Source organism: Sus scrofa, chromosome 14 (assembly GCF_054392235.1).
Source record: "Sus scrofa isolate SSC_HxYL_T2T_F1_AM1 chromosome 14, Sscrofa_HxYL_maternal_Yorkshire_Landrace_v2.0, whole genome shotgun sequence".
Taxonomy (NCBI): domain Eukaryota; kingdom Metazoa; phylum Chordata; class Mammalia; order Artiodactyla; family Suidae; genus Sus; species Sus scrofa.
In genome coordinates this window covers 77,377,685-77,404,615 of record NC_139396.1, presented here as the reverse complement: position 1 = coordinate 77,404,615, position 26,931 = coordinate 77,377,685, and the positions used below count along the sequence as shown (strand labels likewise).

The following is a 26,931-nucleotide window of genomic DNA, read 5'->3' as shown; positions in this document are numbered from 1 at the left end:
CGGCAACCTCATGGTTCCTAGTCAGATTCATGACGGGAACTCCCCGCGTTGGTTTCCTTTCTGAACCCATGTGCTCTTTCCCTCCCAGGAACTCAGCTGTTAGAACCGAGGTACAGTGTATCCCATGCCATTCGTTGTCTAGGCTCCCCTCACGACGTCCAATGGGATTTACGGTGTTCACATTCTGGAGGTCAGACGTCTGGGGTCAGGGTGTTGTCAGGGTCAGGCTCTTCTTTTTTATTGTTGTTGTTGGCTTTTGTTTGTTTTTACAGCCGTACCCGCAGCATATATATGTTCCCAGGCTAGGGGTCTGATTGGAGCTGTAGCAGCCGGCCTATACCACAGCCACAGAAATGCAGGATCTGAGCCAAATCTGTGACCTACACCACAGCTCACGGCAACACCAGATCCTTAACCCACTGAGCCAGGCCAGGGATCGAAGCCAAAACTTCATAGATACTGGTTGGGCTTGTTACTGCTAAGCCACATGGGAACTCCCAGGGTCAGTCCCTTCTGAGGGTTGGGGAGGGATCTGCTCCTGGCTTTAGGGGCTTGGTGGTCAGCTTTGGCCTCTTTGCCTTGTAGATGCATCACCCCAGTGCCAGCCTCCATTTCACATGGGCTTTTCCTGGATTGTGTGTCTCTGAGTCCAAATTTCTCTCGCTTTTTTTTTGGGGGGGGGCTTTTTTAGGGCCACACCCAAGGCACATGGAGGTTCCCAGGCTAGGGGTCATATCAGAGCTACAGCTGCCGCCTACACCACAGCCACACCAGATCTGCATCTTCGACCTCTACCACAGCTCACAGCAACACCAGACCCTTAACCCACTGACCAAGGCCAGGGATCGAACCTGCAACTTCATGGTTCCTAGCTGGATTCGTTTCCACTGCGCCATGACGGGAACTCTGCAAATTTCTCTTTTTATAAAGACACCAGATCCTACTGGATGAAGGCCCATCTCAATGACCTTACCTGAACCCAAGTACCTGTAAAGACCCTGTCTCCAAACAAGGTCATATTCTGAGGTACATGGGGTTAGGACTTCAGCATTTCTTTTTGAGGGGGAAGAATTCAACCCATAATTGGTGGTGAAGGAATTAAAACGGTGTTTTACTTTTTTTTTTCTTTCTAGGGCCGCACCTGCAGCATATGGGAATTACCAGGCTAGGGGTCCAATCGGAGCTGCAGCTGCAGGACTATACCACATCCACAGCCACACCAGATCTGAGCCACATCTGCCACCTACAACTGCAGCTTGCAGCAATGCCAGATCCTAACCCACTGAACAAGGCCAGGGCTCGAACCCGCATCCTCACCAACATTATGATAGGTTCCTAACCCACTTAGCCACAACAGGAACTCCCCGAGCTCTTTAAAAATACATGGGCTGGGTGGTGGTGCTGAGGCCACGTTGGAAAATAATCTGCCACAGGGTAGAGCCTGGGCCTCGTGACCTTTAGGCCAGAGCTTCTCCCCTGGTTCAGGCTGCTTTGGGAGGCATGTAGTGCTGCAGAATAAGCAGGAATTGACGACTTCTAGATCAACCCCTCCCCTCACTGGCAAAGGAACCCAAAAACAAAATCCCCAAATCCCTGAGATAGATTATTTGCAATATCTATGGCAAAAGGCTAATTAACTTTAAAATGCATAAAGCCCTTATAAATCGGTAAGATTGTCCCAGTTTTAAAAACAACAACATCAACAAAGGACTCAAAAAGGCAACTGAAAAAAGGAATTAAAAAGTGAGGAATAAATACTTAAAGGATCACTCAACTAGGTTTTCATAAATGACACCCCCCATGGGTATCTTCTAATTGTCAAAGGTTTTTTCAAAAAGAACTCTCAAAAGGCAGACAACCAGGGAAGGGGCACAAACCCTTCTGCTCGTGGGAGTATATGCTGGTACAAATTTCTGTGGGTCAGTTGGGAGGTATTTATGAAAAGCCATGAAATCTCAAATAATAGTGTGTTGGAATTTATCCTAGAGAAATAAATAAGGACACTTTGGTATAAGTACAAGGGCATACATTAAGTGTTATATACCATAGTTAAAAAATAAAACCCAAAAAAACAGAACCATCTTAAATGTTTGTCAGTAAGAAAGCTGGTTGGAGTTTATTATTCATTCATACAACTGAATAGAATACTATGCAGTCATTAAAAGTCATGCCCATCAAATGTATGGGTACAAAGAGGAAAGGGGGGAAGGGAGGGATAAACTAGAAATTTGAGATTAATAGATACAATCTATTAGAGTTTCCGTTGTGGCTCAGAGGTGATGAACTTGACTAGTATCAATGAGGACTCTGGTTTAATCCCCGGCCTTGCTCAGTGGGTTATGGATCTGGCGTTGCCATGAGCTGTGGTGTAGGTTGCAGATCTGGCTCAGATCTGGTGTGGCTGTGGTGTAGGCCAGTAGCTGTAGCTCTGATTCGACCCCTAGCCTGGGAACTTCCATGTGCTGCAGGTGCAGCCCTAAAAGGAAAAAAAATAGATATATACTATTATATATAAAATAAACAACAAGGACCTACTTGTATAGCACAGGGAACTATTCAGTATCTTGTAATAACCTATAATGGAAAAGAATTCATTCTTATATATGAATCACTTTGCTGTACACCTGAAACTAACACAACATTGTAAATCAACTATACTTCAACTTTTAAAAAAAAGTTTAAAAAAGAGTGCTATTCGAGATTTCTCCAAAGACATAACAGATGGCTGAAAAACACATGAAAAATATGCTCAACATCACTAATTATTAGAGAAATCAAAATTACAATGAGGTATCACGTCACATCAGTCAGAATGGCCATCATCAAAAAGCCCACAACTAATAACCCAATTGAAAAATGGGCAGAAAACCTGAAGAAGATATACATTTCTCCAAAGAAGATATACAGATGGCCAATAAGCACATGAAAAAATGCTCAATATCACTAATTATTAGAGAAATGCAAATCAAAACTATAATGAGGTACCACCGCACACCAGTCAGAATGGCCATTATTAACAAGTCCACAAATAACAAATGCTGGAGAGTGTATGGAGAAAAGGGAACCCTCCTGCATTGCTGGGAATGTAAATTGGTCCAACCACTATGGAAGACAGTATGGAGGTACCTCAGAAAACTATATATAGAACAACTACATGACCCAGCAATCCCACTCCAAATATATGGACAAAACTTTCATTGAAAAAGATACATGCAGCCGTATGTACATTTTAGCACTGTTCACAATAGCCAAAACATGGAAACAACCTAAATGTCCATTGATAGATGAATGGATTAAAAAGATGTGGTATATATACACAATGGAATACTACCCAGCCATAAAAAGGAACAAAATAATGCCATTTGCAGTAACATGGATGGAACTAGAGACTCTCATACTAAGTGAGGTAAGTCAGAAAGAGAAAGATAAATACTACATGATATCACTTATACCCAGAATCTAATGTACAGCACAATTGAAACTTTCCACAGAAAAGAAACTCATGGACTTGAAGAACAGACTTCTGGTTGCCAAGGGGAAGGGGGAGGGAGTGGGATGGACTGGGAGTTTGGGGTTAATAGATGCAAACTATTGTATTTGGAGTGGATAAGCAATGAGATCCTGCTGCATAGCACAGGGAACAAAACCCAAAACTGAATGCTGCGCACCACTTTGTTGGACCTATCTTTGGAAAAAAAGTACTAACAGTTCTTCACATACAGAAAGCACTTTAGACTTTTCCCAAACACCTCATTGGCCAGGCCTGGGATATTCCATAGAAACCAGAGGGTTATGGGCTCCATTGTAGAGATGTGGAAACTCAGGCTCCAGAGGGAAGGGATTGAGGATCTGATCTGACCCCGTTTTGGTCACCTGCTCATTCAGTAACCCTTTCATCCTCATTCAGCCAGGCGGGGAGTAGAGTGAGGCAAAGGCCTTTGGCTCAGGCGCGAAATTTAAGGAGATGCCAAAAACTCAGTAATCAAGATAAATCATATTTTAATGCAACATTTAAAAGCAATGGTAGTAACCAGAGTTCCCATTGTGGCTCAGCGGAAATGAATCCGAGGAACTATGTCTAGTCACTTGTGATGGAACATGATGGAAGATAATGTAAGAAAAAGGATATATATATATATATATATATATGTATATACACACACACACACATAAATACACACACACACACACACACACATATATATATATATATATAGGTCATTTTGCTGTACAGTAGAAATGGACAGAACACTCTAAATTATAATGGAAAAAATAAAAATCTTTTTTAAAAAAGCCTACAAACAATAAACAATACATACAATAAATGCTGGAGAAAAGTGTGGAGAAAAGGGAAGCCTCCTACACTGTTTGTGGGCTGGCACATTGGTGCAACCACTATGAAGAATAGTAAGGAGATTCCTTAAAAAGCTAAATATAGAACTACCACATGATCCAGCAATCCCACTCCTGGGCATATACCCAGAGAAAACTCTAATTTGAAAGGATACATGCACCTCTATGTTCACTGAAGCACTATTCATGGTAGCCAAGACATGGAAGCAACCTAAATGTCCATTGACAGAGGACTAAAGAAGATATGGTACATATATACAGTGGAATATTATTCAGCAATAAAAAAGAATGAAACAATGCCATGTGCAGCAACATGAATGGACTAGAGATTATCATACTGAGTGAAGTAAGCCAAAGACAAATATCATAATGTCACTTATATGCGGAATCTAATAAAAAATGATACAAACTGAACTTATTTAAGAAACAGAAACAAACTCACAGATTTCAAAACCAATCTTATGGTTATCACAGGTGAAATCATGGGGGAAGGGAAGAATTGGGAGGGTGGGAATAACATATACACACCACTGTAAACTGTATAAAATAGATGCTTAATGAGAACCTACTATATAGCACAGGAACATCTACTCAATAGTCTGTAATATCCTATACGGGAAAAAAGAATGGGTATATTTACATGGATGACTGATTCACTTTGCTGCACACCTGAAACTAACACAACTTTGTAAATCACTTATACTCAATAAAATTAAATTTTTAAAAAAGTGCTGTTTGTGTGTGCATTTAAGTGGAAAACAAAAATGCCTATATTTAGCAGGACCCCACTTATGTTACATATTTTTCACAAAATACATACAACACCATTTTGTGTATGTGTATTTATAACATTTTTTGGAATGAGACACAAATGTATTGAGATGACTGCTAAATAGTGAGATTTCTGGTGATTTTCTTATACCTTTATTTCTCAGTTTTCTAAATGCAAATGCATGAAATACAAAGAAATAACAAGGTAAGGTAAAGTAAAATGAAATTTCCATTTGAAATATTTTGTAAGGAGGCGGGAAAGAAGGCTGTGATAGAATAGCCTGGAGAGCAAACCAGACTCTGCTCTGATAAAACTGTGTGACCTGGAGTTCCCATTGTGGCTCAGTGGGTTAGGGACTCAACTAGAATCCACGAGGACTTGGGTTCGATCCCTGGCCTTACTCAGTGGGTTAAGGATCTGGCATTGCTGTGAGCTGTGGTGTAGGTTGCAGATGCAGCTCCAATCCAGCGTTTCTGTGGCTGTGGCGTAGGCCAGCAGCTGCATCTCTGATTAGACCCCTACCCTGGGAAGTCCCACATGCTGCAGGTTCGGCCCCAAAAAGCAAACAAACAAAAAAGTGTGTGCTCTTTGCCCAGTTCCCTCACTTTGGGTCTCAGTTTCCCAAGCTGCACAATGGACACAAGTTATGGTAGGAAGGACCCCACTTCCCACTTACCTTCAGCAAAGGAAGGCTTCTCACTTCCTGCTGAGCCCTCTCCCTTTTCATTTCTTAACCTAAAGCCATCACTCAGCACCACCTGGCATTCACTTCTCTAGGCAACTAGACACAGGCTTGCAGGCGAGGATCGTGGCTTGTTGGCAAGGGGCCAGCATCATCTGGAATTAGCCTTTTATTCTGTGTTACTTTCCTCTCAGATACCGGGAACCTGGGTCCCTGAAGACAGGGGTACAGTCACATGTACACAGCTCACTGAGGATCCCTTGTGTGTGGCTCACCTGGCGACCTCTCTAAAACGAGATGATGGGGAGGAAAGCTGCTTGGGGCGGGGCGGAGGGTGGGAATCTGCATTACAATGAAGAGGTTTGAACACGTAGGAGAGACTAGCATTTAGACCTCCTTTGTTCGCAGGTTAGGCAACTGACCTTAGGAAAATTCTTGGTCAGGACGGTGGGGAAGCCTGAAGCCCCGCTTCTTTGGGAGAAGGAATGTGGCCGAGGGCCCCGGGAGCCTCAACCGACACGCCCACCCGGAGACCCAAGAGGAGGTTGAGCGGCATCTCCTGCCCTCTAGTGGTCTCTTCTGGAACCGCCTCCAAGGAGAAACCTGGAGTCGCAGGATTGCTCTCAGGCTCATCAATCCCCACCTCCGCTTCAAGCAACCAAGAAGCCAATCTCAGAACCTGTTGTTCAAGGCTTTTTGGCCCTTCTGACACTTAAGGGGTGTGATTTTAAACAATGGCCCCTCGTAAGGGTCCTTCTCCAAAGTAAGGGACTCTGCTCTAGGCAGTGGCCCACATCCTGGCTCAAGAGAAGCTGGAGCAGCCAGGGCTGGACCTCAGAACCACAACCCAGCAGCCACTGTTCTGCCCCGGGGGTGGGAGGTGGGGGATGGCTGTGGCCCTGCCTCCTCCTCCTCCTCCTCCCTTCAGCCCAGCCGCCTTCCAAAGTGCTGGCTCCAGGACCCGCTGAAAGAAAATTGGGTAACCGTATTTCCTGGAGTTCCCGCTGCGGTACAACGGGATCAGCCGCGTCTTGGAAGCACTGGGACTCAGGTTCAACCCCTGGCCTGTACAGTGGGTTAAGGATCCTGCATTTCTGCAGCTGCAGTATAGATCGTAACAGCAGCTTGGATTTGATTCCTGGCCCCGAACTCCATCCATATGCTGTGGGACAGCCAAGAGAGGAAAAAAAAAAAAAAAAAAAAAAAAAAGGTATTGCCTCTCACATTTTAATTCAAAATTATTTTTCATCATAGGTTTGCTTAGTTACAGAGAGAAGTAATTTCAAGTGTATTTTCCACATTGGCATTTAAAAAAAAAAAAAACTGTTCCATCACTCTACAGATGTATCCAGCAAACCCAAGTACAAGATCATTTCATGTCCACTCTCAGCTATTGAAAGGAGCTATGAACAAGCCCTTTACAGGAGTTTCCTGGTGGTCTAGTGGTTAGGATTCAGTGCTTTCACCACTGCAGCTCGGTTTCAGTCTCTGTTCTGGGAACTGAGATTCCCACATCAGGCACCTGCATACCGAGGTCAAAAAATAATAAGATAAAAATTAATTTTAAAATAAAAATAAATTTCAAGTCCAAATAAATGAATTAAAAAAAAAAAAGCCCTTTACATCCTTTCTCTCTTTGTGCCTGTACTCCCCTTCCTCATAAAATGTTGTTGTAATGTGATATGTTTTTGTCCTAGAGTCTTTTATTGGCTTCCCTGGACTGAGTGACCCAGACTTAAGGGACAGGAAAGGGTGCTGGAGTGAGGTGCCCTGTGGGGAACAGCACAGGAGCCCAGCAGCCCCGCATAGACCGCAGAACAGGGAGCAGACGTGGAGGTCGGGGAGCAGGGCTGTCTAATTGACTACTGTTCTCAATTCCCTTGCTTGCTTCTGGAGGTTCTGTCCCCCTCAGACAGACACCGCCCTCTCACCCCTGGGTGGTGCCGTGAGAGCTGAGGGCTGTTGGGAAGGCTCCCTCTGTGCTCTGCCCTCTCCCTGGAGGCCTCTGAGGAAGAACATGGGAGCTGTGGGCCCAGGGAGGGGGCCACAGGGGGCAGGTGGGCATCAGAGCTAAGGATGCCAGAGCCCCCCCTCCCCCGGGAGCACACAGCAACAGAGACCACAGGCTCAGCAGCTGGGAGCAACTTTCATAGGTGTGAGACAGCTGGATGTGCCAGGGGCAGGAGGTAGAGGCCCTGGGGGCCACCCCTTCCCAGCACCGAGCCTGGCCCCTGGCCCCTGGCCCCACAGAACTCAGTTCTGAGGGCAAGTATGTGAATGCCTCTCACCTACTTCTGTCACGAGGCCATTTGTTTCCTGCCTCCTGCAGTGGCAGAAATTCTAAGTGTTAATATTTGTGTTCTCTGAGGCCCAGTTCTGTATGTGCACCTAACAGATATGCAATGTGTGATGGTGGTTTTTTGCTCTTTTTTTTTTTTTTTAGGGCCACACCTGTGACATAGGGAAGTTCCCAGGCTAGGGGGTCCTATCAGAGCTGCAGCCGCTGGCTTATGCCACCACCACAGCAACGTGGAATCTGAGCCTCATCTGTGAACTACACCACAACAGCGCCGATCCTTAACCCACTGAGTGAGGCCAGGGATTGAACCAACAACCTCATGGATATGAACTAGTTGGGTTCTTAACCTGCCAAGCCTCAACGGGAATTCCTGTGGTGGTAGTTATGAATGAAACAGGAGAAGTCCTCTTGGGCTTAGTGATCAGACCCCCAAACCTTTATTGCTCTGGCAAGAAAAGTTAGTTGCTCTAAGTATTAAAATGAAATGGCTTAATAGAAAAGGAGATGCATTTGGCTTTGCGCATTGTTGATCAAAGCAATTCTATCTGCACAGCTTGTCTGTCTTTTTTAACACCCAGCATCTCATTCCCTCTGAGAAGCCTTTTGGATCCATTATACTGTCATTATTTCTTTTTGGCCTCTTTAACGTGTGTGTGTGCACGCGCGCATGCAAATTGTCATCTGAGGCATCAACCTATAGGGTGCCCTTTCTCTCTACACTCCAGCCTGCTGGGACCACATCACTAGGTCTATATTTGTCCCAGGAGGGCTGTTGTTGGAATGATGGTGAACAAGGTGAGATAGGAAAGACTGGCCAGGCAGTGCCTGTGGGCAGAGGGGTCCTCTCGTCGCCCCTGGGGGAGCTCAGAGCAGGGTAGGAGGAAAGGGGGAAGGAGGCAGAGGCTGCAGGGCCTGTGTGTACCCCTCCCACCCTTGCAGGGGTGGCCCCCAAGAACAGGAAGTGAGGGAGGAGGGCAGCCCATCCACTGCCACATCCTGGTGGGAGCACCTTACCTGGTTTGCAGAAGGGCTGGGAGCCGCTGCGGTCCAGACAGGCCAGGCACCGGGACAAAGACACCACAGAGTGATCCACAAGGATCCAGAGACCCTGAGACCTAATGAGGGGAGCCTGTGGGGCCAGAAAGCTACCCAGGACAGGCAGCACGCCTGGAGGACTACTCAGAGTGCAGGGCTGGAGCCATCCTAAGCAGCCCCTCCACAAGCTCCAGGTGTGGCCAAGCACTAGTCCGCATGCCCGATGCACAGCGAGGCCACACCCACTGGAAGGTCAGAGTTTGGAGCAGAGAAAGGATTACTGCAGATCCAGGCAAGGACTGTGGGTGGCTTGTGCTCCAAAGCTTTGAACTCCTGGGTGGTTCTCAGGGAGTTTTTTGGTTGTTTGGTCATTTTAGGACGGCACGCATAGCATATAGGGGTTCCCAGGCTAGGGGCTGAATCAGAGTTACAGCCGCTGGCCTACACCACAGCCATTGGGCTACACCACAGCTACAGCAATGCAGGATCCAAGCCACAGCAGTGACCTACACCAAGCTCACGGCAACGCCAGACCCTTAACTCACTGAGCGAGGCCAAGAACCAAACTCGCATCCTCACAGATACTAGCCAGGTTCATCACTGCTGAGCCACTATAGGAACTCCTCAGGGAGAAGTCTTTTAGGCAAAAATCTGGGTGTGGACCACAGGGTGTATGTCTTTCTTCTGATTGGTAGGTGGTGAGGTCAGAGGGCAGTGCTGGAATCTTGGCTCAGCCTGAACTCACCATCTTTCTTCCACGGGGGTGGGGTCCTTTGTTCCTACAGAGAAGCTTCAAGACATTGTTCTGCCTGTTCCTTGAGGAGAGAACTGGGCCCCCACCCCCACCCCCACGGCATATGGAGGTTCCCAGGCTAGGGGTCAAATGGGAGCTATAGCTGCTGGACAACGCCACAGCCACAGCAATGCCAGTTCCAAGCTGCGTCTGTGACCTACACCACAGCTCACGGCAATGCCGGAATTTTAACCCACAGAGCGAGGCCAGAGACTGAACCCACAACGTCACAGTTCCTAGTTGGATTCATTTACGCTGTGCCACGACAGGAACTCCAACAGGGCCATTTCTTGACTGCTCCTGCTTTGTTTCTGCATCCCCTCCCTTCCCTGATTAGTCAGTTTGAACTTGCTCTCCTGTAGGAAGGTCTAGGAGGCTGCAGCCTTCCTTTTGCAAATAAAACACTGGGGACACAGAAAAGTCTTTGTGCCCAGGAGGACCCCCTAGGGTGCTGCTCAGTAGTCCAGGGAGTTTAGATTTGGGTTCGGGGGTTGGCTGGGGCGATGGCACTCCTGAATACCACTGAGTTTGACCCTGGAATGACAAAGCGATCACTGTTTTGAATGAGAATCCCCCAGAGTGAGCAGATTTGGTTTTCTGCCACTTCAGGGCTCTGTGTCTGGAAATCAAAATGAGCTACTGAACTAAATAGGACTTTTGGGTCCTCTTTTTGTACATCTGTATAGTTCATACCCGCTAGTAACATTGTAATTAACCCATATCCTAACCTACACCACAGTATATGTGAGGTGTGGTTATAAAAAAGCTTTTTATGTTTTTGTTTTTAAACTAAACTACAGGAGTTCCTATTGTGGCTCAGTGGGTTAAAGAGCCTGTGAGGATCTCTGTGATTCTGTGATGTCTCTATGAGGATGCAGGTTCGAGAGATCTCTGGCCTCGCTCAGTAGGCTAAGGATCCTGCATTGCCAGCGTTGCCTCCCCAAACAAAAACAAACACCTCAAGCTGCAAGCATTTAAAAACATACTCAAAAGCAGATCATAGAGTTATGAACTTGTGTATCAGTTAGGGTCTCGTGGACAAAGAATGTCACTTGTGGTATCAGCAATCCAAGGAGGTCACCACCATCAGCTCCTGCAGCCACCCAGATGGACACTGTACCCTGAGGGGATTCGGGATGGATGTGGGCCCTAGAGAGCTGAGGTGCCCATAGAGGGACCATTTCTACAAGCCCAGCCTCTTGCATCTTCCCATGGAAAGAAAAGGGCTAAATTCATCCGAGATGCCTGGTTTTCTTTAGTTACCAGAGACAGTTGATGTTCTAACAACTGTTGTTGTTTGTCTGTTGTTTGTCTGTTGCAAAAACTCTTATGTATCCTGTTTGGCTCCTCCCTTCCTTCTTCCAAAGAATGGTTCCACCTTTAGAACCACCTGGGCAGCTGCCTCCTTCCTGGGCTCAAGTTCTTTTATTTGGCAGTTTTATCTGCCAAATAAAAGAGTAAAACATAATTCTCGACTTTAAAGTTGTGCAAGTTTTTTTAGTTGAGTCTCAAGAAAAGCCAGATATCCTCACATTCAGATGATGTGAGGGAGGTGCAGAGTTACGGCCAGGGGGTGGGGACGCTCAGAGGAACAGTTCTGGGGGATAGTGCCAGGGCTGTCCTCTCCCTGAGGCCATGAGACCAGGGGAGGGATGGTTCCCGGTGCCTTAGCAGTGTGGGGAGGGGGACAGTGACCTTCGGTCTAGGGGTACAGACAGTCTTCAGCAACATGGCAGGGAGGGAACAGGGATTAAAAACTAGGATTCACTCTCCTCTCTTGCTCCAGGAGAGGAAGCCAGGGGACAAGGGAGCCACAGACCTCCTTCCACAGGGATTGGCCTCTTTGGGTCCAGCTACTCAATAATCGATTTTCCTTTTTAGGGCCACACCTGCAGCATATGGAGGTTCCCAGGCTAGGGGTTGAATTGGAGGTACAGCTGCTGGCCCACACCACAGTCACAGCAACAGAGGATCTGAGTCACATCTGTGACCTACACCACAGCTCACGGCAACACCAGATCCTTAACCCACTGGGCGAGGCCAGGGATCAAACCCACATCCTCATGGATACTAGTTGGATTCATTTCTGCTGCGCCATGACGGGAAGTCCTATAGGCAACTTTTTTAGGAAACAGGAAACTGACTTCCATTCCCACTGGGAAGCACAAGGATTCCGATTCTTGGCATCCTCCTCAATACTTGCTATCTTCTTTTGTTTTTGCTTTTTTGATGGCTGTCCTAATGGGTGTGAAACAATATCACGTGGTTTTATTTTTTTTAACGGCCACACCCATGGCGTATGGAAGTTCCAGGGCCAGGGATCAAATCTGAGCTGCACCTGCAACCTAAAGCTGCGTCAATGCTGTCAGATCCTCAACCCACTGCACTGAGCCAGGGATCAAACCCACACCTCCTCAGTGACCCGAGCCACTGCAGCAGGATTCCTTTTTTTCTTTTTTTGCTTTTTAGGGATGCACCCACAGCACATGGAAGTTCCCAGGCTAGGGGTCGAATTAGAGCTGCAGCCGCTGGCCTACACCACAGCCATAGCAACATGGGATCCGAGCCATATCTTTGACCTACAGCACCAGCTCATGGCTATGGCGGATACTTAATCCACTGAGCAAGGCCAGGAATTGAAGCCTCATCCTCATGGATACTAGTCAGATTTGTTTCCACTGTGCCACAACAGGAACTCCCAAGGAAGATTTTTTTTTAACAAAAAAATTTTTTTAATTTTCTGCACTAATATTCATACAGCTGTAAACTCAAGGTATCATCCAATACTTGTATAAATCTGGGGAACAGTTAAGAAGCACCTTCAATGGTTTCCACAGTTTAAGAATTTACCATTTCAAAAATTTTAGAATGAATCTAGTAAAATGAATAAAATAGTTATAAACATTACACAAAATCATGACAAAACATTTGATATAGAGGGCTTGATATGGAATGATAAATATGAAAAGAAAGTGAAACTAACTTGTGGAGTTGGGCTAGATAAAAGACCCATGTGTTCCCCAAACCTGGCGACTCTTGGGGATATCTCTGCCTCTCAAAACAAACTCTAATTATTCAAGGAAAGGCTCTCTTGACTCCGATTCCCATAGGCTGCAGAGGGGGGCGGTGAGAGGAGCTGAGTGTCCTGAGGTTCACAGATGAGAAGAGGCATCTCTTCCGTAAGGAGAAAACTAGGCAAATTCTTCCACGTCCTGAAGTCAAGCTCTTTGAGACTTTGCACTGCGTCTTCTCTACGCCCCTCCCCTGATCTTGACTGACTCAAGCTTCCAATCCTAAGCTTTCAATCCCAAATTTCTACTGTTTTAGGACTCTGGGAAGTAGCTGACCAAATAATAATAATCATAATAATAGCACTGATGTTAATAATAATAAACATCAGGAGATGTTTTCTGAATAGACCGTAGAAACAGAAAATGAAATGGGGCAATGGTCCTTTTAATGGCACCAATGATCAATAAAGGGTCTGGACCCCTAGTATAAATATTCTGTTTGGCCCTCCTGGATTGTGTCTCTGGATGAGAACATACCCAGCAAGGGCCATGGACAGAGGAGAAACAAAGGAGAAGAAAGCTCACGTTGACCGTAGAGGGTCTCCTATGTGTGGAAGCCGAAGGTGAGGAACTATAGGGGGGTCATCCCTGGAACCAGCCCCAGCCCGTGTCTCAGATGGGTGTCCATGCAGAGGCTGGACACAGGTGCCAGCAGCGAGGCTGTGCTGCCCAAGAGACTAGACCCTAGGATCCAAGTGCTTTGGACAAAGAGGAGGAGTAATGCGGTAATCTTTGGTATAACTTAAGGCACATCAATAGAATCCTCATCCTCAAACATCAGACTTTACACCCTGTAAGTCCTACCACTGGACACTCCTTTGATTTAAGCCTTTGACTACAAAAGCCTACTGCTGAAATGCCAATAACTTACCTGGGAGGGGCTGCTCAGTATCATCCACCAAATACCCACATATCCCTTGGACAGGGTGGGTTCTGATCAAAAGGCAGGGCCTTCTCACTAGTATGTGGGCATTGGGCAGGATGCAGGGGGTACAGATCTCAGGGGTAAAACGCTAAGAGTTTAAAGAGGGAAATCAGAGCACCAAGAGAAAAAACATGGGAGGGCTAACTCCCTCCTCTGCTCACAGCCTTGCCTGGACAATCCTAGCTGGTATCCAGCCCCTGATGGGATGATGGGTGTCTCCAAGTGAGGCTGAGCTCATAAGGCCACAGGGCAGGTTCTGCTCATCACCGGGATGTTAAGGTTGAAGAAAGGGTCCAGGGTACCAGGATGGGGCACACGATCCTCACTCAGGGCTATATAAGTCTGAGGGTTGGGGTCAGGGAGGATTTCTGTCTTTCTGTAGGGGTAGAGGCTTTCCCATTCCAGAAGCCCAGGGCCTATGTTGTGGGGATCTGTGAGGGCAGTGCTGCTGAGGTTCAGGCTGAGGTTGGACCTGGGTCTGAGGGCCACACAGCCACAAAGTCAGATAGTCTTTATTCTGGACCCTTTCAAGTAGGGTGTTGCTGTGAAATACTTGTCTTCATTTCTGCTCGATACAGTCAACGCCCAGGGTGTTGTCAGGGCAACGGCAGGTCCTGCTTCCTGGGGTGGCCAAGCAGAGGTGGGTGCAGCCACCATTGTTCACTGAGCAGTAGTTGTGACCTGGAAAAGGCAGAAGTGAGCTTGACAGCTCAATCAGCTAAGAGAGTGGCCCCCAGGGAACGGGAGGGCATACTGGGCACCCAGCTCAGCTTATCTACTGGCTGCTTCCTCATCATTAGAGTTTGTTGGATTCGCAAAAACCTGGATCCCTGATTCCTGACCTGGGGGCTATGCTGATGTACCGTCAAAGCTCCAAAAGGTTTTTCCAGCTCTGCTGAGAACATGGAACTGGAGTTTTAAGGCACCAAGTACTCTCTCTAGCTTGGCCACTTGCCTGGGGGACCAGAGAGAAGAAAAGAAGGTTGGAAAGAGACCTTGGGAGATAGCAGAGCATTGACTCTGGAGCCAGGCTGCCTCATTCACCCCAGTTCTCCTACTGTGGCTTTGGGCAGGTGGCTTCCATTTCCTTATTTATAAAGAGGGCACAATAATAGTGCCTACCAGTGAATACAGAGCACTTAGTATGCTCCAGAGCATTGACTCAGGAGCCAGGCTGCCTCATTCACCCCAGTTCTCCTACCGTGACCTGGGCAGGTGGCTTCCATTTCCTTATTTATAAAGAGGGCACAATAATAGTGCCTAGCAGTGAATACAGAGCACTTAGTACACTCAGTGACTTGATGTACTTGATGTACCCAGCTCACAGCAAGCATCACACCTGTGCCTGCAGTTATTATTGTTACAAATTACTGTTGTTGCTGCCAGGCTAAATGGATGGACTTGTAAAGCAGCAGAGATCCTAACCCTGTTTCTCCTTGGAGCCTATTCTGAGACCCAACCCAAGAGTCAATACTTTTCTCAGCCTTGACCGTTATTCACCTTTTTCCCTAATGTTTTCTATTGATTCATCTACTAAATAATGAAAACTTTTTTTTTTTGGTCATGCCCACAGCATGTGGAAGTTCCCAGGCCAGGGATTGAACCCACACCACAGCAGCAACACCACGGGGTCCTTTACCTGCTGTGCCACCGGGGTGCTCCATGAAGACTTTTTTCTTTCTTTTTTGTCTTTTTGTCTTTTTTAGGGCCACACCCATGGCATATGGAGGTTCCCAGGCTAGGGGTGCAATTGGAGCTGTAGCCGCCAGACTACATCAGAGCCACAGCAATGCAGGATCCAAGCCGCGTCTGCGACCTATACCATAGCTCATGGCAATGCTCAATCCTTAACCCACTGAGAGAGACCAGGGATTGAACCTGTGTCCTCAGAGATGCTGGTCGGGTTCATTAACCGCTGAGCCAGGACGGGAACTCCGCCATGACTACTCTTGATGGAAGAGACTGCGTCTCACTCACCATGGGATCAGGGCTTCCAGAAGCCACACAAGTCCCCAGCACACCCCTGGTCCCTCACCAGCCAGTGCACAGGTGTGTTACAGGTAAGTTACCTTCAGGACACTGAGACAGGGCAGTCGTGATGCCATACAGCCGGGCCTGCTTGTGGGGGTGGAAGGTATCCGTCTCTTTGGAAACAGCAAGATCTATGGCAACCACGGAATTCCTACAGGGCACCAAAGGAGAGAAGGTCAAAACACATCTAATGGTGTGAACTTTTCTCTCCAGGGCAGCCTCTTTTGGAGTTGGGGGGATAAACTGGAGGCCGTAAGTAGAGACACTGGCCTCGCTCCTGGCCCTCCCTCCCTCTTCCTGGGACGAGGCAAGCCTGGCTTCTTATACAGAGGCCCATGGCTCTAAATTCCAGCTTTCTATACAGATGTGCCTGCCACAGCTGCTTGCTTGGTTTCACCCCCAACTTCCTGTAGGAAGAGCTGGTCCTTAAGGGGCTCTAGGAATTTTGCAATTTTAGAATTATAACTAAGAAGGGGCATGGAGCCCCCTGGCTAAGGGGGGTTCTCGGGGAAGAACAGGCACACTGAGGAGGTCCAGGTTTGCAGGCTTGATGCTGCCCGTCTAAGAGCGTCCAGATGATACATGGTACCAGGGGCCCTGCTGGCCCCCTTCTCGCCCTTCTCTCTGACCCCCAGAGGGCAGGGCAGAGGCATCTCTGGAGGCAGGAATTCAAGTCAAAGGGCCCCTTGGGGAAGAACTTGGCCTCCAGGGAGGGCGACAGGGCAGGGCCCCGGCCCCCACGCCGCAGCAGCTGACATACATCTTCCAGTCGGTGTAATACAGATTCTTCCCATAGCTGGTGACAGCGAAAGGGTACTGGAGGCCTTCGAGAACCTTGCGTCTGCTGGGCTGACCCGGCTTCAGGCACTCGGCCCGACTGGTGCCTGTGTGGGGCGAAAACAAGCCATCCATTGTTCCGACAAGAAATGGCCTCTTTGTGTCAAACAACCAGAGTAACGAGGGCAAGGGTGAGAGGGCCTTACAAGCTCAGATCCTCCCGAACACAGGACCTGCCCTTCTGAACTGGAGAGCTGGCAGTTCGTCCTCCGTGGGCCCTCTCACTGGTCGACCCCACCCTCACCCGGAACCCACACCTGGTTCTGATGGGGAGATGGAGCCGGAGCAGAGGAACTGCACCCCGTTGTACCCGTGCCCCGGGCAGCTGGCGTCTTGGTAGGAAAAGATGCCATCTTCCAGCTTCTGCTCCAGCCTCTCCTCCCTGGAGCCTCTTCAGATGTCCCCTCCCTGCATCCCCAGTCCTTGGAACTGCTAAACTGCCCCACTGGTTGGCAGCTGTGCCTGCGCCATGACCAACAGAAGGCTCAGGGTTTTATCCAACTGGGCATGCTTTCCCTGCTGCATCCCCCAGGGCACCTGATGGTGCCTGGAACAAAGCAGAGACCTAGCAGAGACTTGGTGTGTGACGGATGTTCCTCCCCAGCCCATGTCCCTCACCTGAGAGACACCCCAAGTCGGCCCGGGCAGGGGTGCACTACTTTCTCTTCCTTGGCCCCAAGTCCTGCTTAAGCTGCTGGGGACGAACAGGGGTGGAGGTCCAAGAATGTAAGTGGTGAACTGCTGAATAGGTACCAGGATGAAGACAGGCACTGGGCTGGGGGAGGGGCCAATATTTTCTTAAAGGGCCAGATAGTAATTATTTTAGGTTTTGTGGGCCAAGAGGCAAAATTGAGGACACTATACAAGCATTTCTATAACCTTTTAAAATGCCACATTAAAAAAATGTAGAAGCCCTTTATAGTTCCTGGGGTTGTAACAAAACAGGTGGCAGGTTGGATTGAGCCCATAGGCCAGCAAACTGGAAGATTGAGAGCTTTCCCTGGACTGCATCAAGCCTAGAGAAACAACTGATTTCAGAGCACAGATATGCAGCTATTTTTGTGCAGAGGGAAAAAAAAAAACAGTTATCTTATACTCTCCTTCCCATAAGAGATATTCTTGATGGTACAGGGGGTGACAACAGTTGTTTGGTAAAAAAGAAACTGTAGTGACACAGTTTCAAGCCCAGGAGCCAGGCCCCGGGCTTTCCATCACCTGCGTCAACCCAGCAGAGCTGTGAGGAGTAGGCATCAAAGGTCAGCCCGTTGGGCAAGCCCAGGTCGTCCTGCACAAGGACCCTCCGGTTTGTGCCATCCATGTAGGAAGTTTCAATTTTGGGGCTGTCTCTGTTCCAATCTGTCCAATAAAGGTTCCTGGAGGAGAAAAAGGAGGAGAAAGAGGAAGAGAAACCGTGAAGATGCATGAGAAAAAGTTCACTTACCGAACACTTAGGAAGAACCTACAATGAAGACATCAGCAGACACTGAAACACAGAATGGGAGTTCCCACTGCGGCGCAATGGAATCAGCAGCATCTCTGCAGCAGCATCTCTGCAGCACTGGGACACAAGTTTGATCCCTGGCCCGGCACAGTGGGCTAAAGGATCCTGTGTTGCTGCAGGTGGGCTCAGATTTGATCCTTGGCTGGGGAACTCCAATATGCCATGGGGCAGCCCAAAAAGAAAAAATAAAAGAAACACTGAATGTCTACAAAGGATCTGGAGGGGCCGAGACACAGTTTGCTTTGTAAAGACACATGGATTTGGTTCTTCTTCACTTGAAAGCTTTCACTTTCCTTAAACAAAAGTGACATATGATATCTCAATAAAGCTGTTAAAAAAAAACAAACAGGGAATTCTTTTGTGGCACAGCAGGTCAAGGATCCAGCATTGTCACTGCGGTGACTTGGGTCACTGCTGTGGCACAGGTTTGATCTCTGGCCTCGGGCCTTCCACATACCATAGGCACAGTCAAAAAAATAAAAAGAAAAGAAAAAAACAGAGCCCCATAACTGACCTAAACACACAGGAATTCCCACATGCTGGCACCACACAGGAAGGCACAGTTGACCCAGCGGAGGAAGCACAGAAGCAGTGCTGCAGAGGTGGTGGTCAAGGCACCTGCTAGGAGGGAGATGGCCCAGTGGCCACAGAACAAAGGATGTGCTTTCAACGGGAAGGAATCGAAGCCCTGGGTCTGCATAAGCTGTGGAGCGTGCAGTAAGGGAAAGGGGGAGAAAATGCTGACGTGCTGACAAAGCCCCAGGAAGAGCCTCCAAGGCGTTCCTGCTGAGTTTGCCCTCAGGAAGAAGCCCCAGGGCTATTTTTATGCCACCTGTTTACCCTTCTGGGGCTGACCCAACCCAGGTGGTGATCCACACTCAACCTCAATGGAAAGATCCGATTGCTGGACTGTCAACTTGCAAAGTCTCTTGGTAAAAGATTTGAAAGTAGGAGTTCCCATTGTGGCTCAGGAGTTAAGGAACCTGATTAGTATCCATGAGGTCGTGGGTTCGATCCCTGGCCTCACTCAGTGGGTTAAGGATCTGGCATGGCTGTGAGTCGTGTAGGTCGCAGATGCGGCTCAGACCCTGCGTTGCTGTGGCTGTGGTGTGGGCCAGCAGCTATAGCTCTGATTCGACCCCCAGGCCTGGGAACCTCCATATGCTGCAGGTGTCGCCCTAAAAAGACCAAAAAAAAAAAAAAGATTTGAAAGTGGAACCCATGAAGCAAGTCCATGACCACAGGGGATAGCCACGGGTGTTCTGGTGTTTCACCATGGATGTCTGCACACCGCCAGCTAGGCTCCTTCATCCTAAACTCACTCGTTTCAGGGGAGCAGTGCTGCAGTTACAGCTAACATGGGTGACTATCCCAAAGGGCAGAAGACGCAGATAGAAGAGACGCACACACTGACTGACACAGTTACCCTCGCACGGAATCCGTTACGATGCCTCTGGGATTCACCAAATCAGTATCAAACAGCACCCGGCGCTGGGTGCCATCCAGCTTGGCAACTTCTATTCGATCCAGGTGAGAATCCGTCCAGAAGATGTTGCGGCCAAGATGGTCAAGAGCAATACCTTCCGGGCTTCCAAGATCTAGAAGCAAATGTGGAACACCACTGATATTATTTTATTTTTTTTAGCAAGTAAGATTAGGTTTTTCTGATTACTCAGTGCTAGTTCACCTGGCATCCAATCCTTGCACTTTGAGATGTGGGAGTGTTGTTTCTAAGTAACACCCAGTGACACATTTTAAAATGCCACCTGTTGACACCATCAAACTCCTAGAAGAAAACATAGGCAAAACACTCTCTGACATCAACATCATGAATATTTTCTCAGGTTAGTCTCCCAAAGCAATAGAAATTAGAGCAAAAATAAACCCATGGGACCTCATCAAACTGAAAAGCTTTTGCACAGCAAAGGAAACCAAAAAGAAAACAAGAAGACAACTTACAGAATGGGAGAAAATAGTTTCAAATGATGCAACTGACAAGGGCTTAATCTCTAGAATATACAAGCAACATATACAACTCAACAGCAAAAAAGCCAATCAATCAATGGAAAAATGGGCAAAAGACCTGAATAGACATTTCTCCAAGGAAGATATACAGATGGCCAACAAACACATGAAAAAATGCTCAACATCGCTGATTATAAGAGAAATGCAAATCAAAACTACCATGAGATACCACCTCACACCAGTCAGAATGGCCATCATTAATAAATCCACAAATAACAAGTGCTGGAGGGGCTGTGGAGAAAAGGGAACCCTCCTGCACTGCTGGTGGGAATGTCAACTGGTACAGCCACTATGGAGAACAGTTTGGAGATACCTTAGAAATCTATACATAGAACTTCCATATGACCCCGCAATCCCACTCTTGGGCATCTATCCGGACAAAGCTCTACTTAAAAGAGACACATGCACCCGCATGTTCATTGCAGCACTATTCACAATAGCCAGGACATGGAAACAATCCAAATGTCCATCGACAGATGATTGGATTCGGAAGATGTGGTATATATACACAATGGAATACTACTCAGCCATAAAAAAGGATGACATCATGCCATTTGCAGCAACATGGATGGAACTAGAGAATCTCATACTGAGTGAAATGAGCCAGAAAGACAAAGACAAATGCCATATGATATCACTTATAACTGGAATCTAATATCCAGCACAAATGAACATCTCCTCAGAAAAGAAAATCATGGACTTGGAGAAGAGACTTGTGGTTGCCTGATGGGAGGGGGAGGGAGTGGGAGGGATCGGGAGCTTGGGCTTATCAGACACAACCTAGAATAGATTTATAAGGAGATCCTGCTGAATAGCATTGAGAACTATGTCTAGATACTCATGTTGCAACAGAAGAAAGGGTGGGGGAAAAAACTGTAACTGCAATGTATACATCTAAGGATGACCTGACCCCCTTGCTGTACAGTGGGAAAATAATAAAAAAAAAAAAAAAAAAGAATTGACGAATAAAGTGACTTATTTATTTAAAAAAAAATAATAATAATAATAAAATGCCACCTGTTCACTTGATGGACATCCACCCTGTGTGCCACCTTGGAAACCAGGCCCATAAGGATGCTGAGGCTGTGGCCTCACCTTCAAAGAGCCCACAGTCAATCGCAACTCAGATTGAGTTCTGGGTTCCATGCGAACATGGAGCAGGCACACTGAACTCAGCCTGGGGAGACTCCGGAAGGATTCCTGTGAGAGGTCACACCTCCTAAAGCTGGCTCCCGAAGGAACACCAGGGCTTTGTCAGGCAAGATCCTGGACAAGAGTTTTCCAGGTAACTGGAAGTTTTCCAGGTAAAAGGAAGAATGGATATGGCTTGAAGCAAACCATATCTAATTTTGTATGGCTGGAGACCATGAGGGTGGAGCGTGGCCAGAGATAAAGTTAGGATGCTGTGCTAATGAGCTTAGAGACACAAAAGGGAGGCACAGGAAGAGCTGAAGGTGGGGATGGGACAAACAGATTTACCGTGTTCATCATTGGGGGAAAGGTCATTTTAGAGAAATAATGCATGCAAGAAATCGTACCTGTTATTTCTTTTATAAAGTATTAGGAGTACAAAGAAGAGGCGTCAGTGATTGCAAATAACACCCCAGAAGTCTTGGCTTTAAGTGATTTTTCAAGCCAGGGGTTGCACCGGTCTAAGCTGACTGCAACATGAACCTTCCAATGCCCGCCTGACCTAATCGCAAGTTCAACACTGCAATGGTTTCCTGACTATAAATCCAACCAAATTAAAAGTTCAAACTCCATCAGGGTTTTATTGGTGTCACCCGGGATTCCTTCCCCTCCACTGACGATGAAGTTGAAGGTCATCTAGCAGGGCTGGAACTGACATCAGGAAGGGGAAGAGCCGAGGATGGAGCGACCCTGCCCCGGGGGTCTGGGGAACATGGAAACTATCACCGTGCTCTTTCATACAAGCAGTCCTGATCCTCAGCCCTCTCTGCGCTGGCCTTCACTGGACTCCAAACACCATCATGACTGCGAATGCCAGAAATGCCGAAGCCCCCACGAAGGACCCCCAGTAGAGGAAGTTTATTGAGAATTAGAAACAGCAGTTGAACAAGGTCTTTATTATTCTTTATTATTCCCCACCAAGAATAAAGATTTATAAAGTGCTAAAATATTTCCTAAGTGGGAGTTCCCGTTGTGGCTCAGCAGTAACAAACCTGACTAGTACCCAAGAGAACACGGGTTCGACCCCCAGCCTCGCTCAGTGGGTTAAGGATCTGGCATTGCTATGAGCTGTGGTACAAGTCACAGATGAGGCTCAGATTCTGTGTTGCTGTGGCTGTGGTGTAGTTAGATGTGGCTCTGATTTGACCCCTAGCCTGGGAACTTCCATATGCCACAGGTGTGGCCCTAAAAGACCCCAAAAACACAAATTCCCATGTGCCTAGAGGCCAATTTATGGGGAGACTGACTTGCAAAGCCCCTTTCCAACTTTCAGACACAACCAGGAGGAATCACTCTGCGAGGTATTTGGAATGAGCACATCTTGTGAGAGAGGCACTAGCTACTCAGACACACACGGAACAGTGGCACCAGGAGGCTGTTCAATGAGAACATCTTTCCAAGTTCCTGGAAGGAATCCCATGTTGCCTGTCTCTTTATAATCAGCCCTGGCCCCGACATCAAACTCTGAGAGCAGCTGTACCTCCTCCCTCTACCAGGGAAATGCTTCTTGACGGGCTACAGCGCCAAAGGAAAGGCCTGGAAAGCCTCATCCTCTGCTGTGAGTCAGGGCAAGCTGGGAAGACAGCTGGACAGTATGTTCCAAACAGATCATGTTGAAAGGAAACAGATGATGATCCACATTAAAGGAATTTGGTGAGGACTTGAACTCAAGGCAAGACAGAGAAGCCCAGGATTCAGACCGTATGAAATCAGGAAGAAAAGAAAAAGAAAAAGACACCCACTGCCATTTTCACACGCTAGGAATGCACCCACATGTACCATGGTGAAGATGGAAGTGGAAGTTTCTTCCTCTCTTTATAAACTAAAAAAAAATTACTCCTAGTGATCTTTCTTTTATGAAGATCACGTGCTGATTTAAGACTGTGTTTTCACAGTGGGCTCTGGCCTGGAATGTTTCTTGCTGTGCTGACTGCTTTCGTGGATGATTGTCAGTTCCAAAAGCAACAGGAAACAGCAAACGATGACCCTCCTCCACTGGGTTTTGAGGTCAACTCACAGATAAAAGCAACAATATTTTTAAGAGGGATAAGATGCAAAAAGGCATGATCAAACTTCTGTTCATTTAAAGCAAGCCATAAAAGCTGGCAGACATGACTTAAGCTGCACACTGGCCTCCAGAGAGGTCTCTGGACAAAGTCAGACATACTTAACTCAACCTCAGCTTAATTCTTGCTGCATCAACTCTTGTCAAGAAGCCAAGGAAGGAAAAACACACGCCAGGGGCCATTCTGTAGGCACAGGGACCCTTCCAGAGTATCAAGTGTTAGGGAAACATTAAATTAGAAATTTGGGGAGTTCTCGTCGTGGTGCAGCAGAAATGAATCTGACTAGGAGCCATGAGGTTGTAGGTTCAATCCCTGGCCTCGCTCAGTGGGTTAAGGATCTGGCGTTGCTGTGGCTGTGGTGTAGGCCGGCAGCTGAAGCTGTGATTAGACCCCTAGCCTGGGAACCTCCGTATGCCTTGGGTGTGGCCCTACAAAAAAAAAAAAAAAAAAAGAAAGAAAAGAAAAAAAAGAAAGAAATTTGGAGAAGCAACATGCAGCCCCAAGTAAAAAGAAATACCAAAGAGGCTTATATATATATTTTTTGCTTTTTAGGGCTGACTAAAAAAGGTTCCCAGGATAGGGGTCAAATTGGAGCTACAGCCGCTAGCCACAGCCACGGCAATGAGGGAACCGAGCTGGGCAGAGTCCTTGGCTTAAGTCAGCATCTTTATGTTAAGTTAAGGAAATGAGGTGAAATGTTGAGGGGGAGGCTGTGCCAAAGTGTCAGGCACTTGATCAACAGTGATGCAGCGGAAAACTGAGAAATGTCTGTAAAAGTTCAGCCTGATTTGCTGGAGGCCTCTGACAATCTGAGCAAGGTCCAATGGCGGGTAAAGAGACCCAACTTATCATAATGTTACAGGTCAAAGAGACAACACTTCAACCTGAAAACTGTCTTGGAAACAGACTCAACTCTCATGGACAGTATTTGCCAGCATGCCTGTGACCCTCCTATCACCCGATGGAGAAGCCCCTGAGGCAGACACTCAAAGTATCAATTCTAGGCTCAGCAGCCAGAGGAAGAGATGTCTTTCCCTTCTGGATGGTTGAGTTTGGCCTTTATTATTCCTTAAAACTGGCTACATGAGCTTTCAGAGATAGGCGTGGACAGTTACCCTTTTTAATTTTATTTTTTGAAGACTGGCAACAAATCCCAGCTGAGATGTCCATGATTTAATGATGAGTCCTTGCAGGACTCTTCAGGGAAGGCTGGAAAGAGGGATGTTTGAGATCCCAGGCCCGCTCCAATCATCATATCCCATAAGCAACCAGATACCACACCCCTCCACTCCCTCCCCAAAGCCACTTGGGCTGCCAGAAGCCAAACCCAAAAGGAAGAAGGATCTTAGCTTGCCCACCTTGTCGAAGGATGGTGGTTGGCTCCCCACCATGCAGACTGGCTCTCCCAATGGAAGGCTCACTGATGTCGGTCCAGTACACCATCTGGTCCACACAGTCGAAGGCCAGTCCGATGATGACTTTATCCTGGAAGCGCAGACCAGCAGTGAGCCTGGGCCACCTGCTAGCATCTGAATCACGAGTAACGGTGGGAATCTTTCACGTGCTTATAAGCATGTGGATACCTTTTTTTCCTCTCTCTCTCTTTTTATGGCCACACCTGCAGCACATGGAAGTTCCCAAGCTAGGGGTCGAATGGGAGCTGCAGCTGCCGGCCTACACCACAGCCACAGCAACACCAGATCTGAGCTGCATCTGTGTCCTATGCCACAGGGTGTGTCAACACCAGGATCCTTTACCCACTGAGCGAGGCCAGGGATCAAACCTGCATCTTCTCGAATACTAGTCGGATTCTTAACCTGCTGAGCCACAACAGGAACTCCTGGATACCTTTATAAATGAAGTGTCTTCAAGTCTTTTGTCCATTTTTACAGTTAAATTACTGAGTTGTAGGAGTTCTTTATGTATTTCAGATAAAAACATTGGTCATACACATGTATGTATGTGTGTTTATGTATATGTTTATTTCCTCTCAGTACATAGCACTTTTTGATTTTCTTCATGGTGTTTTTGGGAGCAAGTTTTTAAGTCTATTTATTTATTTAGGTTGCCCTTGTGGCATGTGGAAGTTCCTGGTCCAGGTATTGAACTCGTGCCACACAGCAAAGAAAGCCACAGCAGTGACAATGCCGGATCCTTAACCCATTAGGCCACTAGGGAACTCCTATTATTTTTCTTTTATGGCTAATGCTTTTTGTATATTGTCTAAGAAATCTTTGCCCACTTGAAGATCATAAAAAAGAAATAAAAGATATAAATATTGGAAAGGAAGAGGTAAAATCACTTTAAGACATTACGATTATTTATGTAGAAATGAATCCTGGAGACTCTATAATAATATTTTAACAAGTAACTGAATCTAGCACGGTTGCAGGATCCAAAGCCAATATACAATTGTATTTCTACATAACAGCAAAAAGTCAAATTTTAAAGTAATGTTTATAATAGTAACAAAAACAAGATATTTAAGAATGAATGGGATTTTTTGGTTCTACCTGTGGCATACAGAAGTTCCCAGGCACGGACTGAACCTGAGCCACAGCAGTAACAACACTAGATACTTAACTCACTGAGATACCAGGGAACTCCAAGAATAAGTATTTTTAAATGTGCAAGATTCTATACTGAAAAAAACTATATATATATATATATATTTATATATATTATAACACTGTAGCATGAAATTAAAGGCCCAAATAAGTGAAGTAATAAGTTAGTTCAATGAATCATAATATTTAATATTACTAAGACATCAATTCTCCCTAGAGAATGCTATCCATAACAAAATCCCAGTAAGCTTTCTTTTCTTTTTTCTTTTTTCTTTGGTAGAAACTTACAAGCTTACTCTAAATTGTATATGGAAATGCAAAGTGAGGTCCTGGGGACCATACACATGGAAAGCCAGAGTGATCTTTTACTGGAAGAATTAGGGTTACCAGTGGACACTTCTCCTCCAGAGATCAGGTCAAAAAGGTCACAGAGATCCTTACCTTATACCATATACAAAAATTAACTCAAAATGAGTCAAAAGACTAAATGCAAGCACTAAAGCTATACAACTCTTAGAAGAAAACATAGTTGAAAGCCTCAGAACACTGGATTTGGCAATGATTTCTTGGATATAACATGAAAAGCAAAAATAGATAAATTGGGCTTCATCAAAATTAAAAATTTTTGTTCAGAAAAGGACACAATCAACAGAGTGAAAAGGCAACCAACCCATGGAAGGTGAGAAAATATTTACAGCCTATGAGTGATGGGACAGTGGTAGGGAATGGGTGGGAGAGGAAGCCAGAAGTTTTGGAAAGGACTGGATTTTATTGTGGCTGAAG

General features: G+C 46.6%; 1 protein-coding gene across 5 annotated transcripts in view; it reads right to left on the bottom strand.

Moving 5' to 3' along the window:
* Positions 1-233: 233 nt before the first annotated feature.
* Positions 234-26,931, bottom strand: part of NID1 (nidogen 1) — a 120,750-nt gene continuing 94,052 nt past the window's right edge. For 2 of the 5 annotated variants that reach the window (XM_084996864.1, XM_084996865.1), the window contains exons 15-20: positions 24,940-25,066; positions 19,726-19,897; positions 18,014-18,171; positions 16,722-16,845; positions 16,000-16,112; positions 7,021-7,329 (exon numbers count right to left, since the gene is read on the bottom strand). In XM_084996864.1, the coding sequence (XP_084852990.1) occupies positions 7,322-7,329; positions 16,000-16,112; positions 16,722-16,845; positions 18,014-18,171; positions 19,726-19,897; positions 24,940-25,066 (702 nt within the window). In that variant the 3' untranslated portion in view covers positions 7,021-7,321. Of the gene's footprint in view, positions 724-7,020; positions 7,330-12,642; positions 14,612-15,999; positions 16,113-16,721; positions 16,846-18,013; positions 18,172-19,476; positions 19,898-24,939; positions 25,067-26,931 lie in introns of those variants that run through there. The other 3 variants (XM_021073758.2, XM_021073759.2, XR_014827854.1) reach the window with 2 other exon arrangements.